This window comes from Gymnoscopelus braueri (genome assembly GCF_963280865.1).
Source record: "Gymnoscopelus braueri genome assembly, chromosome: 4".
NCBI classification, from domain to species: Eukaryota; Metazoa; Chordata; class Actinopteri; order Myctophiformes; family Myctophidae; genus Gymnoscopelus; species Gymnoscopelus braueri.
In genome coordinates, this window is record NC_137605.1 from 27,313,855 (window position 1) to 27,330,205 (window position 16,351).

Genomic DNA, 16,351 nt, shown 5'->3' on the forward strand with positions numbered 1-16,351 from the left:
ACCGCTACGGGGAGCCAGTGCAGAGAACGGAGAAGGATAGTTGTGTGGGAGAACTTGGGGCGGTTGAACACCAGACGAGCCGCAGCTTTCTGAACAAGGTCCAGAGGTCTGATGGCGGGGGCACCAGCAAGGAGGGAGTTGCAGTAGTCCAGGCGGGAGATGACAAGAGCCTGGATGAGCACCTGGGCTGCCTTCTCCGTGAGGAAGGGGCGAATCCTCCTGATGTTGTAGAGGAGGAATCTGCAGGACCGTGTCACTGATGCGATGTTTGCCGAGAACGACAGTTGGTCATCCAGTGTCGAGCCTAATTGTCTGCCAGGAGTGATGGGCCTTCTCCCAGACACTTAGCAAGGCACTTGATTGGGCTAGCCTGGTGAACTGCTCAACTGCTTCAAGCCTCCTGCTTCAAACACAAAGACTTCAACTCCTACAAATACAACTAATACAAACTTAAAGCACTAATATACTTTAGCACTTAAAGTACAACTAATTAGACCCTCCAGAAAAACGCGGGCAAAAATCCTTGATTATGCGGGCTAAAACTCTTGATTATGCGGGCTAAAATCCTTGATTTTGCGATGAAATATACGTTTATTTTTGCAATTTTATGCAGTGAAATTGCGGGAGGTTGCGAAATATGCGGAAAGTTGTGAAATATGCGGCAATATGCAAAATATGCGATATGCAAAAAGTTGCGAAAAATGCTAAATATGTGAAAAGTTGAGAAATATGCGGAAATATGCGATGCGATGCGCATATTATGCGATGCGATGCAGCCTTTTTGAAAATACGTTACCCCCCGCATAATTATGCACCATTTTGCTGATTATGCGGTAAATTCTGCGATCGCATAATCGCATTTTTCTGGAGGGTCTAACTAATAGCAACCTGTTAGATAAGAAAATCCTATACTTACACTACCCCAGATGAGTTTTAGTATAAGGTTCTCTACAGAGTTTTGATAGCACACTGAAGAGGACACTGCCAAGGCAGCCTTTATAGTCCTTGAGCTGTGATGGGCCAGATGAAACTGAGGGCGGAACACACACGCGTTGCATAATGAACTATATGTAAAAACGTCAGAGGCTTGACATGTTTGACATTTCAAATCCACTTCAATGAGCAAATAACGCGACCTGTATTGTTAGAAAGATGCATTCCAGATAATGTAAGTGCTGCATTCATCCCTAGGTATGTGCAGAAACCGGTTTATTGGTTTTATGGTAAAGCAAAGTAGAACATGAAGCGAACATGCGTGCACAAGGCGTGCCATGTGAATGGCAACGACGTCTCTCTCTCTCTCTCTCCATGTCAGGAGATAATAAAACACCTTTCTACTCAGAAGTCTTATGCAAACGTTAAAATGTAAATTAGAGAGCATTTTATTTAGACAGATGTTGACCTGCCATTCTAAGTGTGTGCATAGTTGCAATTTACTTTTTTTTAAATACATATGTACATATTTTACATATCTTTTGATATTATTATGTTTAGACTGATGATAGGTTATTGGTTCATCTATGATCCTAGATTACTGAGGCACTACATTATGCATTTGATGTATTACCTCGAGTTTATCTTGCTTACTGTAAATCACATCGCTAAATGCCTAAATTGTAATTTGGCTTTTGTAATTTACATGGTGTCCTAGTTATTTGTGTTTGTGAAATAGCCTTATTTATAATTAAACAATAGGCTATGGGGGTGGGCCCCCGGGCAGCAGGTAAAATGCTGCCTAGGGAACCAAATTCCTCAGGGCCAGCACTGATCTGCTATTTTCAAAAGATTTTAATACATTTAGTATGATACCTTGTGAAACGGGACATTCTACATAATGACTACTTTTACTTTTGGTACTTTAAGTATATTTTGATGCTTGTGGGTGGTCAGATTTTGTGCAAGCTTCCTCCTGGATTTGCAGTTACGTTTTAAATGAGTGAAAGTAAGAGGTAAAATATCATATCAAAAAGTATGTAACCAAAGCACCCATCGGTGCCACCCCACCCGTTTCTTCATCCATCGGATGCTTTGGTATCAGCTAGGCCCTGTGGCACAGTAGATAGACATCACAATGGACCAAACCACCGTCTGGATGCCATATATAGAAGGATGTCCCGAAGCCCAGCCCCAGACGGTATCCATCTTCCCTCACTAACAAAGATCTAGTAAGTGGCTAGATTACTGGCCACTTACATGAAACATGTTTCTCACATCTGTTTAAATGATATTGTGCTGTGCAGGTTATGCAATAATATATCAGGATGATGCCGTAGAACGCCCTCCACCTTGTGGCATAAAGGGAGAACTGCAATTTGTTGAGTTCAGTGTTAAGTTGATAAGACCAGTTCATTCACTGGTTCCCCAACTTTTTCAGAGACCCAATTCACCCAAAATATACATTTGGTGTCTTCCCAGGACCCAAAATTGGATAAACCACTTCCCTATTCTTTACATGTTTTCTTAATTTGGAAAAATGTAAAAAAAAATAAGAAAAAAACATTTGAACATTTCTGAAAATGTTTGATTATATAAATAATAAAATGAAGTTAATTATTTTTGGAAATGCAAAAAAAAGAAATGAAATAAAATGACTTGCGACCCATACAAATGGGTCCCGACCCATATTTGTTGGGGAAACAGTGAGTTAACTAGTCAAACAGTGCAAGTGATACTGGAGAGCTGCAGTCACAATGTTTTGCCAACTGAGATGAACATTCCCATGGAGTTGCATCATCTTCTCAAAAACATAAACCAAAATGTTTGAACAGATGCTGGTGCTGTAAATTTAAGTTACAACTTTAAGACAGTATTTACCAACAACCTGTCTGTAACAACTACACTGACTCTTGTGCAAACCAAACATCTAATGATTGATAGATACTAGTGCGCTGGTAAATATTTATATTTATAAAAGCAGTATATTCCAATATAGTAAAAAACTAAAACGCTCATTTTGTTTTTATGGAAAACATCTTTAATTGTTATTTTTAGAGTACGGTTTCATCAAGTGAGTACATATGGATACAAAGTCAATGCATTATTCTAGCTATAATGAAGTCAAATAGTCAGGAATCTCCAGAATACTCCAGAAAGAAGATTCCATTACTTACGTGTGTATGTATAGTGTATTTGTGTGTCAAGACTGGAATCAAAATCCCCAACTTGATATCAGGCATTTTGACAGTGAAATCAAAGTTGAAGGTCAATGCAAGTCCAATGTCAATGCAAGTCAGTGTCAGGGAATTCCACAACATATACAGTACATTACAGATACAGACACACCAAAATCAAAACAAACTGTGTCTGAATGCCTTGCTTTTGTCCCCCAAAGAGGGAAATTGTAAAGAATGTGGCTGTATTTTATGTCTACTTGTAGAACTCGTGTTCCTGCTCATCCTTCTTGATAACAGTCTTGTAAGCTTTCTCAAAGTCTTTAGCCAGGACGATGTATCTGTTCTCACGAACCGCTAACATGCCAGCCTGAAAGAGCAGAAGAACAGATGAACACAGATTAAGGACAAATGTGGCTAAGGGAAAACGGTGCATATTTTTTAGTGTTGTAGTTCTGTTACAAGGATGTGAAACGCCGTCAAAATGTTTTTTATTTAACAAGGTGGTTGGCAGAGATGTTCCAGTGTCTTTGAGAGACAAGCTCTTGACACACAGAACACACATTGGTTAAGTGTTGCATCAGATTTTCATGTCTCATCACAAAAGAACGTTAGGGTTCAGATTAAAAACGTTTTTGTTTTTGGTTGAACCTTAAAAATAAATGAATTATGATACGCCTCCAGAGACAAACAAGTGTCCATTATGAGTACTTATGCTCCCACTCACCTCCTGGCAGATTGAGTTGATGTCAGCTCCTGAGATCTTGTCTGGTCTGGCCACATCTGCACATTAGTCAAGGATAACGCTCTCTCAAATTACAAAATAACAATTTCCTAATAGCCGACTTCTGTAGAAATACACAGGAATTAGTTGGGGAATTATAACAGTCAACATTTGTGTTTTTCAAGTCAACTAGGTGAGTCAATCTCCACCAGACCGGAAATATGGGATGTGGAGATTATGTTTTAATCCCTGTTTGTCTATGTGTGCAGCTAATCTTGGAAACACCTGGACCGATCAGGGTCATACTTCATGCACACTGCCAGTAGCCAAGGAAGGCACTAAACCTCAAATCTTTCAAATTGGCCTCATGGTGGCACCTGGCCGCTTTACATTTCTTGACCCTTGTTTGTACAATCAGCATTTTTTTCCCCCAGGGTTCCATGGATCATGATGCAACTCCCCCATATAGCCTTGCTCAAGTCCACTTAACTAGATGTTCTGCTATTTCACATTAAATTCAAAACACACTTTTTGCTACTCCTCCAACCGATTTTGACAAATGCACATAAATCACTACACATTTCTGGAGTTATTGGATTTTTAGTATTCCATTCCAATTGGCTATGGCAGCCTACCAGGTTTGCGGGACAGGCCAATAAAAAAAAAGAAGAGTGAAGCCAAAAATCATAAACATATCATCCGATCAACCCCAAATTAGAATCACACATTGAGGGACCTCTAAACACAGCACCAAAAGGTGTTGTACAGAGGAACTATTTGCCCAATAATGGGTGTTATTGTGTCAGACAAAAAGAGGACCAAAAATAAACATTTGAATGTAAATATTTGAATATGATCTCCTATTCAGCCGTGAGCTTCTTTGTTCTGAACAGGAAATCCTGGTTTGCGTTTCTACAGGCATGGGTTTCACTTGAAAACACACATTGTAGAAAATATTTATTTGCCACCCACAACATACACCAAATTATGAGGTCACTAAAGTGCTCTTAACATAATTTAGAGTTTACTGTAACTAACTGGAGACAAATCGTAATGTTTAATTCAACATTTGCTTTTCTCTCCGGTCTACACTTTACTGGGATCTTTGCAATTCAAAACATCCTCTTGTTTTCAAGGTATGACTGAAAGGACTACTATGTAGCTACTAATCTCTCAAGACGGCTCCACTGTGTCTGCCAGCACCACTGCCCTAAACATTTAATGTTGTTGTTAGTAGGAATAAACACAGAAGCACCTGAGAGGAAGTGGACTAAGAAAGGGAAGGATCCAAACCCAGTTCCTGTTTCTACACAAAAAAGGAGGTGGTGCCAAGGAGGCAAAAACAAAAAAAGGGGGAAAAACAAAATTCCCCTTTTTTTAATCGAATGGGTTCCGAGATTGTGTAGCTACACACACAAAAAATGACAAAACATGTGCACAGGGGCCATAAGGATACAGTCTTCCAGGTCGACCTCTTCAGAAAGGTTCATCTTGCTTGTGATGGTGGAAAAGATCAGGCGTTTCTGTCTGCGGTCTGGTAGGGGAAACTCAATCTTCCTGTCCAGACGTCCAGGACGCAGTAGGGCCGGATCCAGTGTGTCTGCTCTGTTGGTGGCCATAATGACCTGAGGGAGGTCAAACGTCAGTGGATGTGATCATGACAGTGAGCTCAAAAGGCATGAGTTTATAGAAACTTTTGTATTTAATGCAGTCACCCTTGTTAAAAGCAATACATGTGGTTTAAGTGTCTTTTTTTAAACTGCTGACAGTGCTGATAGCTCTAAGGTTTTCTGGAAGGGAATTCCAGAGTTTGGTATTCATCATGGACCTAAAGACATTTCTGAGGTGATCATATGCCATTATAGAAACTTAGATGACTATCGAATAGAACGTCTGGATTTCTGTTGTGGTTTTTGGCCTTCAGACTCATGGAGTCTAAGAAGTTTCAGTTGATATACTTGTGGGCATCAGGTGCTAATGACAGTTATAGCCGAGTGCACTGCCATCTGATAGACACTGCTACATCAGCTATTTGAGTGACATGTCTAAACCACGTGAAATTGTCTATAGTTATTTATGAGTGGGACCAAACACAAGCTTAATACAATCAAAGGAGTTTCTTAGTCGTTACCTCAAAAGTTTTAGAATCTGTAGGTACATCCATGTATGCATATAAAAATTCTGGATAACAAATCCCCAAGCTTGTCTAGAAAACCTGTGCCAACTCTTGGTGGGTGATAGGTAACTAGCATGAGAACTAGCATGAGAACAGACCGATTACGTTCATTTATATAGCTAGGTATTCAAATAATATAAATTCCCCAAGAGACAAACTCCTTAATAACCCTTTGCTTGCCTGCACTCTAATGTTACATGGAGGCATTCTCTGACATCCCTACATATCCTCTTCATTGGTATTCCCATGGGCTGAGTCCTGGGTCATCTTATCTTTCTCTAAAATAGACTATTTGGGTCGATAACCATATCATACAACTTCTCCGACCATTGGGTTGGGGATGATACTCAACTACACCAAGGGCACCTCTATCTCACGCTATAATTTTGGGGTTAAAGTTATATTACATCTGCTATCATGGCGCTGAGGTCTAAAAGGATAGAACCTCAGTGCCACGATAACAGATGTAATATAACTTTAACCACATCTATGTAATACTGGGAATTAAGCTCATTCTAATCTAAGTAGCTAGCATTCAACCTAAAAAAACTGAGGCTTTCGTGGGAAATAATCTGTGGTGTACAAATAGCTGAAGACAAACAGTCCATTTGAAGAAACGAGGAGCTTCTAAATAAACAGAACAGGCTTAGTGACTGGCATATTGAATGGGAATGTCAGGGCAGAGGTACTGTAGTCTTGCTGCTGTCCATCCTGTACCCCTAGGGGAAATAGCAAACAGCGTTCTCAAATGAACCGACAAAGCTCACCTTGACGTTGACATTCTGGTCAAAGCCGTCCATTTGATTGAGCAGTTCAAGAAGGATTCTTTGAACTTCCCTGTCAGCTATTGGAGAAGGAAGGGAAACAAGGTACGGCTTTTAAGTGAAGGCTTTTATGGCAAACCTGTTCATACTTCTCCTTTTACACCCCTTGTTAGCGGACAAAGAATTTAACTGAATGAGTTTGCATACACTGAACCTTCAATCCATCCGTGCTGAAAATGGATATACTTAATCCATTAAGACCTGGAATGCGTCATTTTCAGATTTCTTTGGCCATTTAAAAATAGCAGATATACAAGCTCATAGCGCGGCACAGAGTGCCGCGCTATGAGTTTGTAGATCTGCCATTATTTTTTTATTTTTTATTTGTGCAAATCTTTTAATATATATATTTTAAAGTGAACATTTGTAAAATATGTTGTTCCAGGGACCCCCAGAAGCAAAGATTTGAGTTATAAATGTTCACTTTAAAAATCTATATTTCAAAGATTTGCAAAAAAAAAAATCAATTTTTCAAGCGCGCAATGAGCTTGTATATCTGCTGTTTTTGAATAGCCAAAGAAATCTAAAATGACAGAGATGCATTCCCGGATTGAATAGGTCAAGTATTAGCACAACATTGGATACATACAAAATTGTCTGGGGGGACAACAAGACTGAACGGTACCTCCAGTCTGTGCATCAAAACGCTTTGTGGCAATGGCGTCAATCTCATCAATGAAGATGATGGCGGGGGCGTTCTCCTTTGCCAGCCTGAAAACGTCACGCACCATACGAGGACCCTCACCCAGGTACTTCTGGACAAACTCAGAGCCTACAACGCGGATGAAGGCAGCTGGGAGAAAACAGAAAGTTTATAGATAAGTTGCTACTCACAGGATCTACAGTAGGGTTTCACATGGGTGGCAACTATTGATTTTTAAATCAAAAAGCGTATATCACAAGTATATCACAATCCATATGTTACATAAATTAACACAATGTCAAAACTTGCGTTTGGCTTAATCTGGAATACAGAATAGACATTGAATAGACACATCTAACACATGAGCCAAATTTCAAGTATAGTCTTAAGGGCCGTTCACATCCAGCACGATAACTATATGTGAACTGATGAACGATATGTTCTGTAAACAGTGGCACCAAACAATAACACACACTGTGCAGTCCAGCTGTGAGCCTGTGTCTGTGTCAGAGCCCACATGGAGAGGGCGAAAGAAAGAGCTCCATCTCAGTGAGGCTGAAAGACGCATGCAACAGGATATATGGATAATCTGACTCTGATCAGATTATCATAATAGTCTCCTCATCTCCGTTAATAACAAAACTTTCCGAGGGTGAATGAATCCCAGATGTCCTTCTGATGGACTTTGAATGGCTGTCTGGATGGATGTATCAATCATTCATAAAATCAATCAGAAGATGATCCAAACCATATCTTTTACAATTATCTTTGTAGTTATAATCGTGTTGTGGACTCTTGCCATCCACTTCACTTCGAACAATTTTTAAAACAACATATATATTTGCAGTTATCGTGCTTGGTGTGAACGGCACTTTACAGAGGAAGAGCAGTTTGATGTCAGATGCATAGACACAGTAAAATCCTCATTTCATTTCAATGGGCACGGAAGATTTGACTGTGTGATGCCTCTGCAGTGAGGTGTGTCTACCTGTGGTGTGGTGAGCTACAGCCTTGGCCAACATGGTCTTTCCACAGCCTGGAGGGCCGTACATGAGGACACCTCTGGGTGGGTCGATGCCAATCTGAGAAGAGGAACAGTCGGTGAAGATCAATAATGGACATGGTCCTCAACAGGTTGTGTCAACAAGGTATGTTAACTCTCTCAGTGCCAATGAAATAAAAAAATATGTTCATACTGTGCCAGCAATTTTTATTTTGTTTTCAAAGTAAGGAAGCGAGATACAGCCTTTTTCAGTTATAAGTTAAACAAGGAGTGGATGGAGCTGCAAATCTTTAGATAATGATATCTTGGGTTCTGAACTTTTTCTTTCCCAAAAACTCTGGATAAATCGTTCTGGCACTGAGGGCATTCAGAAAAAAACTCTGGATAACTCGTGGCTTGGCACTGAGAGAGTTAAGAGTCCACAACCATAATTACTCTACTGGCAACAAAAATGTATTTCTTAGACATCACCTGTTTATAGAGATCAAAGTGTGTGAGGGGCAGCTCCACAGCTTCTCGGACTTCTTGCTTCTGGATGTCCATTCCTCCAATGTCAGCATACATGACATCAGGCTTTTGATCTAGAAGGACAAACAATCAAACTAATGCAAACTGATGCACAGCATAAAAGTGATGTTGGTCATGCCACCACATCTACACTAAGATGGTCATTATAACATAATGTTTTTAGATTGTTCTTTTGTATCTGTTATGACTTTTCAGTTCTAGAAGACAAAATGGCGAATGGGTAAAATGTCCATGTGAAGGCTTCTGAGAGGGATATACCAGATGTCAGCATCATGATGCTACTGTCAGCCTCTGGAGGCAGCACATCCACCAAAGCATTGCTGTGCTTGTGCAAGGCCACAGAGGCATTGGGCTTCAGCAGTTCTCTGTCAATGGTGCTCAGGATACGCACATAGTAGTTGGAGCCTGAGGGGGAAAAGATTAAAAAAACCTATGTCATCTTTAAGAAAGGAATCATAACAGACAATATGACTGCAGTGCACATAGATCTGCACACGGTTGACTGGTGTTAGCTTTCCACTATATACCAGTGAATGAAAACACTGCATGTACAAATAATTCCAAAGCAATTACAGAAATAAAAGTCAACCAAAGTAATAATTTCTTAACAAGTTGATCTGGTTTCAGCCCTAGTTTCAGACACATGGTGTTTTATCGTTTAGGTCAGTGAAAATGAAATGGGGAGAGAGAGATTCTTTTTTATTTTATTTCAAAGTTTATAATTTAACCCAGCCCACTGGATCCAATTAAGTGGATGTGATCTTTGTGACCTACAGGCCAGGTTGAAGAGCAACACTATCATACAGTATGATACACGTCTCCTCTCTGAATATTGGACTGCCCTGGGCCTGGGAAGTTTCACATTTAAAAATAGAGTGCTGAGGGAAGCACGCACATCCCAACAAAAACTTTTCAGGTGCTGAACAACAATACGTACTTAGGAGGAAAGGAAGTGTATGTAACATGCCCTCTTCATGTAATGTATCAGACCTGATGAAGACCCACAGTGGTCGAAATGTTGTTTATACTAAATAAATGTTCTACTGGGAGCTACAGTTTGCAAACAACTTCCCTCCCTTTCCTCTTAAGTTTCACAATTAAACAGCTGGCAGAGTGAACAATAAATCAATGGCTATTTACTGCACAGTAGTATTAGCCTGCATATTGATGGTAACTAATCAATACATTTTTAAAAAGAAAAGAAAAGAAAAAAAGAATCTAAAATCTAATTTGCAATATGAAAATAGAGTGTGGAGCCTGGCATGAATATTTGTAAATTCAAATATTCAAATGTATGAATATTTGTAAATTCAAATATTCATGCCCATCCCTAATGTCTGTCAACAACATATTTGAAATCAAAACAATGCAAATAGATTTTCTCAATTCTGTCTTTCAGCATATGAAGAACTACATTAGCTCTCAAAGGGATTACATGGGTTATAATGAAATCGTTTCATTCGTTTGGCTTAAAAAGGAGTAGTTCACTCACAAAACTACATATTTTCTATCAATTACGCACCCCATGAAGCCTTGAATTCATGGAGATGTTTTTGTCGCATTCCTGAACCAATAATTTGATGACCAGCGGAAAGATGCTAATGACTCTCACAGGACCGCGACAAAAATTAAACAATCTCCATTAATTCAAGGCTTCCTGGGGTGCATAATTGATAGAAAATAAGTAATTTTTAGGGTAAACTACTCCTTTAAGCATTTAAAAAAAGAAAGTACCAATGGTTCCCATTCCCACGATAAACGGGGTCTTGAATATATTTCCGGATAATCTTCCTTTTAGCAGTACCTGTGGTGGAGCCAACAATGGCAGTGTTTTGATCTACAGCCTCCAAGAACTGTCCGATGACTAGCGGGATGCTCTGTATCCTCTTCACCTCCTCCTGGGCGTGAAGGAACTCCTTCTTCAGGTTCTTCTGTTCGTCTTTGATGTACTCCTCCTGCACCTCCAAAAATTCCAGCTCCAGCTGCAACTTCTGCACCGACACACAACAAAGAGGAGGAGAGGCGTGAAGGGGTGTCAAGAGACCGGAGGTGAATATCAATATCCTGGCTACAAAATCTGTGGGTGAGATTCCTTGGCTGTACAAATTGTTAGGTTGGTATAGTAATGTCACCAGAGGGTTTAGCCATAGCCATGTAACGGTACAGAACTACAGTCACAAACCATGATAAATGGTAAAAATGAGGTATTTATGGCATATCTCATTACAACATGTCGGGTTGTAAGCGTGTACATTTCTGTAAATGTTCGCCCCCCAGAATAGGTGCTTTAACCCATTTAGACTGATACCCAAAATGATATGTATTTAGCCACGGACCCCCCACCCCCATCACAAAATATTGTGCCAAAGTATAAAATATGGATAGAGTGGTTCATGTGGTTAAGGGGACAAAGATAGGGCTCGCAACTCACTTTTGTGCTCCAGGTTTTATTTAAACAAAACAGCTGTTTTGTTTAAATAAAACCGGGAGCACACAAGTGAGTTGCGAGCCCCATCTTTGTCTCATTATCACTGTTCTTATAGTTAAAGCTCAGCACCAAAGAACGGAGGATGTGCGTTAGTTGTTTTTCTAGCATTGGAGTCGTTTTAATGTTTTGCCAAGAAACCAGACAAATGGAATAAATGGATTAAGCAGCGTGTTATTCACTAAGGGCTGAATAGTAAGATATGCTTGTGACTTCTTTGCTGCATCATAAGCCTAAACAAAGAAAACCAGGTTAGTTTTATACTTTCAACTTGTGACATGTTGCCAACATCAACATGACCACCATACAAGAGATGACAATAAGAATACCAACATAAAAATATTCAGGGAGTACGTTTTGGCCTCAAACCTTGTATCTGCTGTAGAGGTCTTCAAGATCTTCTGGTTCTGGTGCCAGAAAGGACAGACCTGTCTGAGGTCTGGAGCTCACCATGGCTGGCACTTCGTCCTGTGGGCAAGAGGATGGGATACTCTCAGTGGTGGAAAGTAACTAAGTACATATACTCAAGTACTGTACTTGAGGACAATTTTGAGGTATTCTTTACTTTACTTGAGTATTTCCAATTTTCAATACTTTTACTGCACTACATCTCAAGAGGCAAATATTGTACTTTTATTCCACTACAGTTATTTGTCAACTTTAGTTTCTAATTTAATTATTATTACAAAACATACATTAACCACTTCAGCTATACATTTCTGCCATTTGAAAATAGCATTGTGAGCTTGTAGATGATCTGCTATTTTCGAAAAGATTTTTATACATTGGAAATTTGACAATTTGCACAATGCGTACTTTTACTTTTCGTATTTAAGTACATTTTGACACAAATACTTTTGTACTTTTACCCAAGTACATTTTGAATTCCGGACTTTTACCTAAAACAGAGTATTTCTACATTGCAGTATGGATACTTTTAGTTAAGTAAAGAATGTAAGTACTTTTACCACCACTGCCTGTAGGCAAGAAGATGGCATAATACTCTTCTTAACATAACTATATTATCTGAAAACAGCACAGCAACAAATAAACTCCTTTCATTCATCCTTGTAGGTTACAGCTATAATTCATAAACAAGTGAGCAGGCTTAACTTCAAAGGATCAAAAGATAAAACATAATCTGCATACAATAACAAAAGAACGCAGGTATAGGCATCGATACTGGTACAAAATGATATATTTAAGGATCAATATTTGTCATTTCATCTCTGCTTGAGCTCATGCTAGCAGCTAAATGTAGTTAGCTTGCATGACATGGCAGTTGCATTGACAGGACGCACTGGCACCTTTACATTTAACTACCGTTAACTAAAGACCACGACAAAACCTAACATACGGACAATCTCGAGCGTGTGTGTTTTCAAGTTACAATTGAGAACGATTCATTTGTGAAATATCTGTCAGAATGTAAGTAACTCATACCGGGTTCTTTTCTACAGCAACGATATCCTCCATGTTGAATTTGTCAGTGCGATCTGTGTGTGTGTGTGTGTGTGTGTACCTCAATCTATCGCGAGACTATACATGCACTGACGTTTACGTAGGCAGATGGATTTATGGGTAATGGTGTTCTGGCTCTCAACCTTTTCAGGCCGTGACCCCCAAAATAATCATATTTGAACTGGGGACCCCCCACCCCTGACAAGCACTTGAAATGTAGGCATTTCATAACTCAGTTCCACAGATAAATATTGTGAAAATAGCCAATTTGCAAGGTCACATCGCCTCTCGTTGCGAGGCATTGTGAGCTTGTAGATTGTCAATTTTCACAATGCCTCTTTCTTATATTATTTGACAATTTGGCCAAAATTTGACCAGTTTTTATAGTATAGTTTGCTGATTACTTTTTATGCAGTAATGGTCTTTTTTCTTTTCTTTTTTTTTGGGGTATGTCACTTCACTCACTGTCATTTGGGGACCCACCAAAAATCATGTTGGGACCCCCATTGGGGATCCCGACCCACAGGCTGAGAACCACTTCTGAGCAGCAGTAGGCTATCAATCTCTTTCAACATTTATTTCATTGATTTTTGACAAAATTACGTGCACATTACAAAGACACACACTTAGGACAACATACACACAAAAAAAGAAGAAAAAAAGAAAAGAAAAACACAAGACAGAATCAACAGCAAGCCAGTAGGCCAGTAGGCCTGATGGGGACATTCAGTAGCAGCAACAGCAGTAAGCATGAAACACAGTTACAAGAGCAGAGAGATAAGAATAAAGGTCCTTAGATTAAAAAAATAAATACATAAATTGGCCTGTTTAATTATTCATTAATTAATAATTATGATAATTCATTCATTCACAATTCGAATAATTAATAATGAATTAATTCATAAATCCTTATTAGGAGCACTTCACCAATTTTCAACAGTATCTTCATAAAATAAAGCAACAACCCCCACAAAAATGTTCATAGTCAGTGCATGGGGTCAAATATTAGTATCAGATCTTTGAGTCAAATGTAACTCTCCTTACACATGTAACACTCACCTGGCAAATAAGTATTGCGCTATTGCCTAATAAAGCCATTTTTCTTCAGAGTCAGTGAGAAAAACAAAGTGAGATCAAATAGTGCTGGCATCATGTCTTTGGGGCAGTGAGGAGTTGGCATAGCCAATTTCATACAATCATGTACGTACTGTACACTCACCTAGTCTGAGAAGAGGGGGGGCCGGGGGGCATTTCCTAACAGGGAAATCTATAATGCCAAATTATGCATCCCGGTTTGTGTTTGTTTTTCAGAATGACTGGGGTTAGATAGTGCTCCCATCTTGTCGTTGGGGCTGTTTGGATTTGGCATGGTGAATTTCACACATTTAACACTCACCTGGTCTGAGAAAAGGAGGGGGGATATTTTGTTGCTGTCCCCCTTATTATATTTGTACAGCATTTCTTATTTTTTACATTAGTTGTATCTCTACTCTTGTATGCATTCTCTTTTTCATGCTACTGTAGTGCTGCAACAAATCCTGAAAGGTGAGTTTAAGTAATTTTGAACATTGATTGATTTATAGATTGCTATGCATCTTTGCCCCCGCCTCTCTCTCAACCCACCCAGTTCAGGCTGATGGTCGCCCACCCTCTGTTGTGTTTCATTTCACTGGAACTTACATGTACGATCGTTTACAGGAAATTCTCAGTTCTCTATGCAGTTGTTATTTCTGAACTTGGGGGATCTCTCACCAGTGGAGGACGACATATAGTTTTCAAAGGAAATAAAAGCGTGGTAACAAAACCAAAGTAGAGCAACAGTTTTTTTTGTGTTTTGTTTTTCAAAAGTGTGAGAAAAGAAACTATAACTTTTAATTTTTCGTAGGAGGTTTGCACAAAAGTAGGCCTATTTCACCCACTCCCTTGTACCTGGGTACCTAAATCTTATACAGTTGAAGTCAAATGTATTGTAATACTGCAGTACATGTGTGTGTGTGTGTGTGTGTGTGTGTGTGTGTGTGTGTGTGTGTGTGTGTGTGTGTGTGTGTGTGTGTGTGTGTGTGTGTGTGTGTGTGTGCGTGCGTGCGCGTGCGTGCGTGCGTGCGTGCGTGCGTGCGTGCGTGCGTGCGTGCGTGCGTGCGTGCGTGCGTGCGTGCGTGCGTGCGTGCGTGCGAGTAATTATGGATTATAAATAAAGCATTTTATCTGTTTCCTAAAAGAAAGATACCAGATCAGACGAAAGCAGAAACAATTTCAATGAAGAGCAAGAACTGCAACAAAGTACTTTACTTTATTATAATGTGCTCTGATGCTGTAATAAAATATAATATACAGTACCAAGCGGAATATGAAAGGAAAGTCTGCATTTCTGTGAAAGTAAAGCACGGTCAAATTACATTGCAACATTGTACCATACAATGACATAATGTGACATATCAGGCCTGCTCTCTCTCGCCTGGTGGCACAATGACATGGTACAAAGCATCAAGCTATGGAATTATAACCTCTGTGTTGTGGGAATATGGGTAAAAACACCCCCTCTGGAGTCTGGAGACTGCAGCATGTTGGCCCCCCTTTGACCTGGCACATTTACAGTGGCTCGTTTACCATGATGATCCTTGCCATGAGCCTCCTTACTTCTGACAAGTTATAGCCTGCTTCATCCACATACAGTACATGATAATACAGTACAGTATGTGGAGTTTCATCGGCTTCAAGCTCCATATATTGTGGAATAGAGTAACAGTAAAATAAATAATTATAAATAATTATGAATACAATATATACACTACATTATAAAATATTCCAGCTGCCTGCATATCTCTGCTGTCGGGCAGAAACACAACACTGCCTCATCAAAGTTGGTATGGTGACATTATACATTGTCAGATACTTGAATGTGTCCTTATATTATCATCACTTCACCCAAATACAGCTCAAGTGGAGTTCGGAGGTTTTCAACCATTAATGTGGAGATTGTATACTAGTATCTCTTTCACTCAGTCAATATTCCTCTATTGAGCCGTTTCATTCCCATCTGATGTCATTTACAGTAAGGATCTGGTCAGTGGTGCCTACACTTACACTAATGACATTGGCAAATACATAGTGCTCCTGAATTACTGCTGTCGGGAGTTCTTCTTCTTGTAATCAAATAGCACCTGCCAACAATGTCATTGAATATTTGTGAGAAGAAAAGGCAAAGGTATATTGATGATTAAGTAAAGGACATTGACAGAAAGTTTGTTTTACATTATTGTATATATTGTAGTAAGAAATACATTAACTTATAATAGCATAGTCACTTACTGATTAATCATTCCTGAATATTCATACTATTGATGATGCCACAGTTGATCTTCTGAGATTGGGCCGCTGCCCAGCCTCTCTCATTGAA

The 16,351-nt window shown here is 39.5% G+C and overlaps 1 protein-coding gene across 1 annotated transcript; it reads right to left on the reverse strand.

Moving 5' to 3' along the window:
• Positions 1–2,951: 2,951 nt before the first annotated feature.
• On the reverse strand, positions 2,952–13,005 carry psmc4 (proteasome 26S subunit, ATPase 4). Its single transcript, XM_080426877.1, has 11 exons — positions 12,937–13,005; positions 11,863–11,961; positions 10,813–10,999; positions 9,267–9,413; positions 8,952–9,061; positions 8,466–8,559; positions 7,460–7,627; positions 6,778–6,854; positions 5,291–5,459; positions 3,838–3,893; positions 2,952–3,480 (listed from the first exon to the last, which is right to left on the reverse strand). Exons 1-11 carry the CDS (start codon positions 12,967–12,969, stop codon positions 3,367–3,369), a joined length of 1,254 nt encoding a protein of 417 aa, XP_080283003.1. The 5' UTR covers positions 12,970–13,005; the 3' UTR covers positions 2,952–3,366.
• Between the last annotated feature and the right edge of the window lie 3,346 nt (positions 13,006–16,351).

What these genes read in the sequence shown, in the direction of transcription:
- psmc4 (XM_080426877.1), bottom strand. Translation starts at nt 12,969, where the DNA reads ATGGAGGATATCGTTGCTGTAGAAAAGAACCCG. An exon ending in TTGCTGTAGAAAAGAACCCG is followed by an intron (nt 11,962 to 12,936) that starts GTATGAGTTACT and finishes TCTTGCCCACAG; the next exon opens with GACGAAGTGCCAGCCATGGT. An exon ending in TTTTGATGCACAGACTGGAG is followed by an intron (nt 6,855 to 7,459) that starts GTACCGTTCAGT and finishes CTTCTCCAATAG; the next exon opens with CTGACAGGGAAGTTCAAAGA.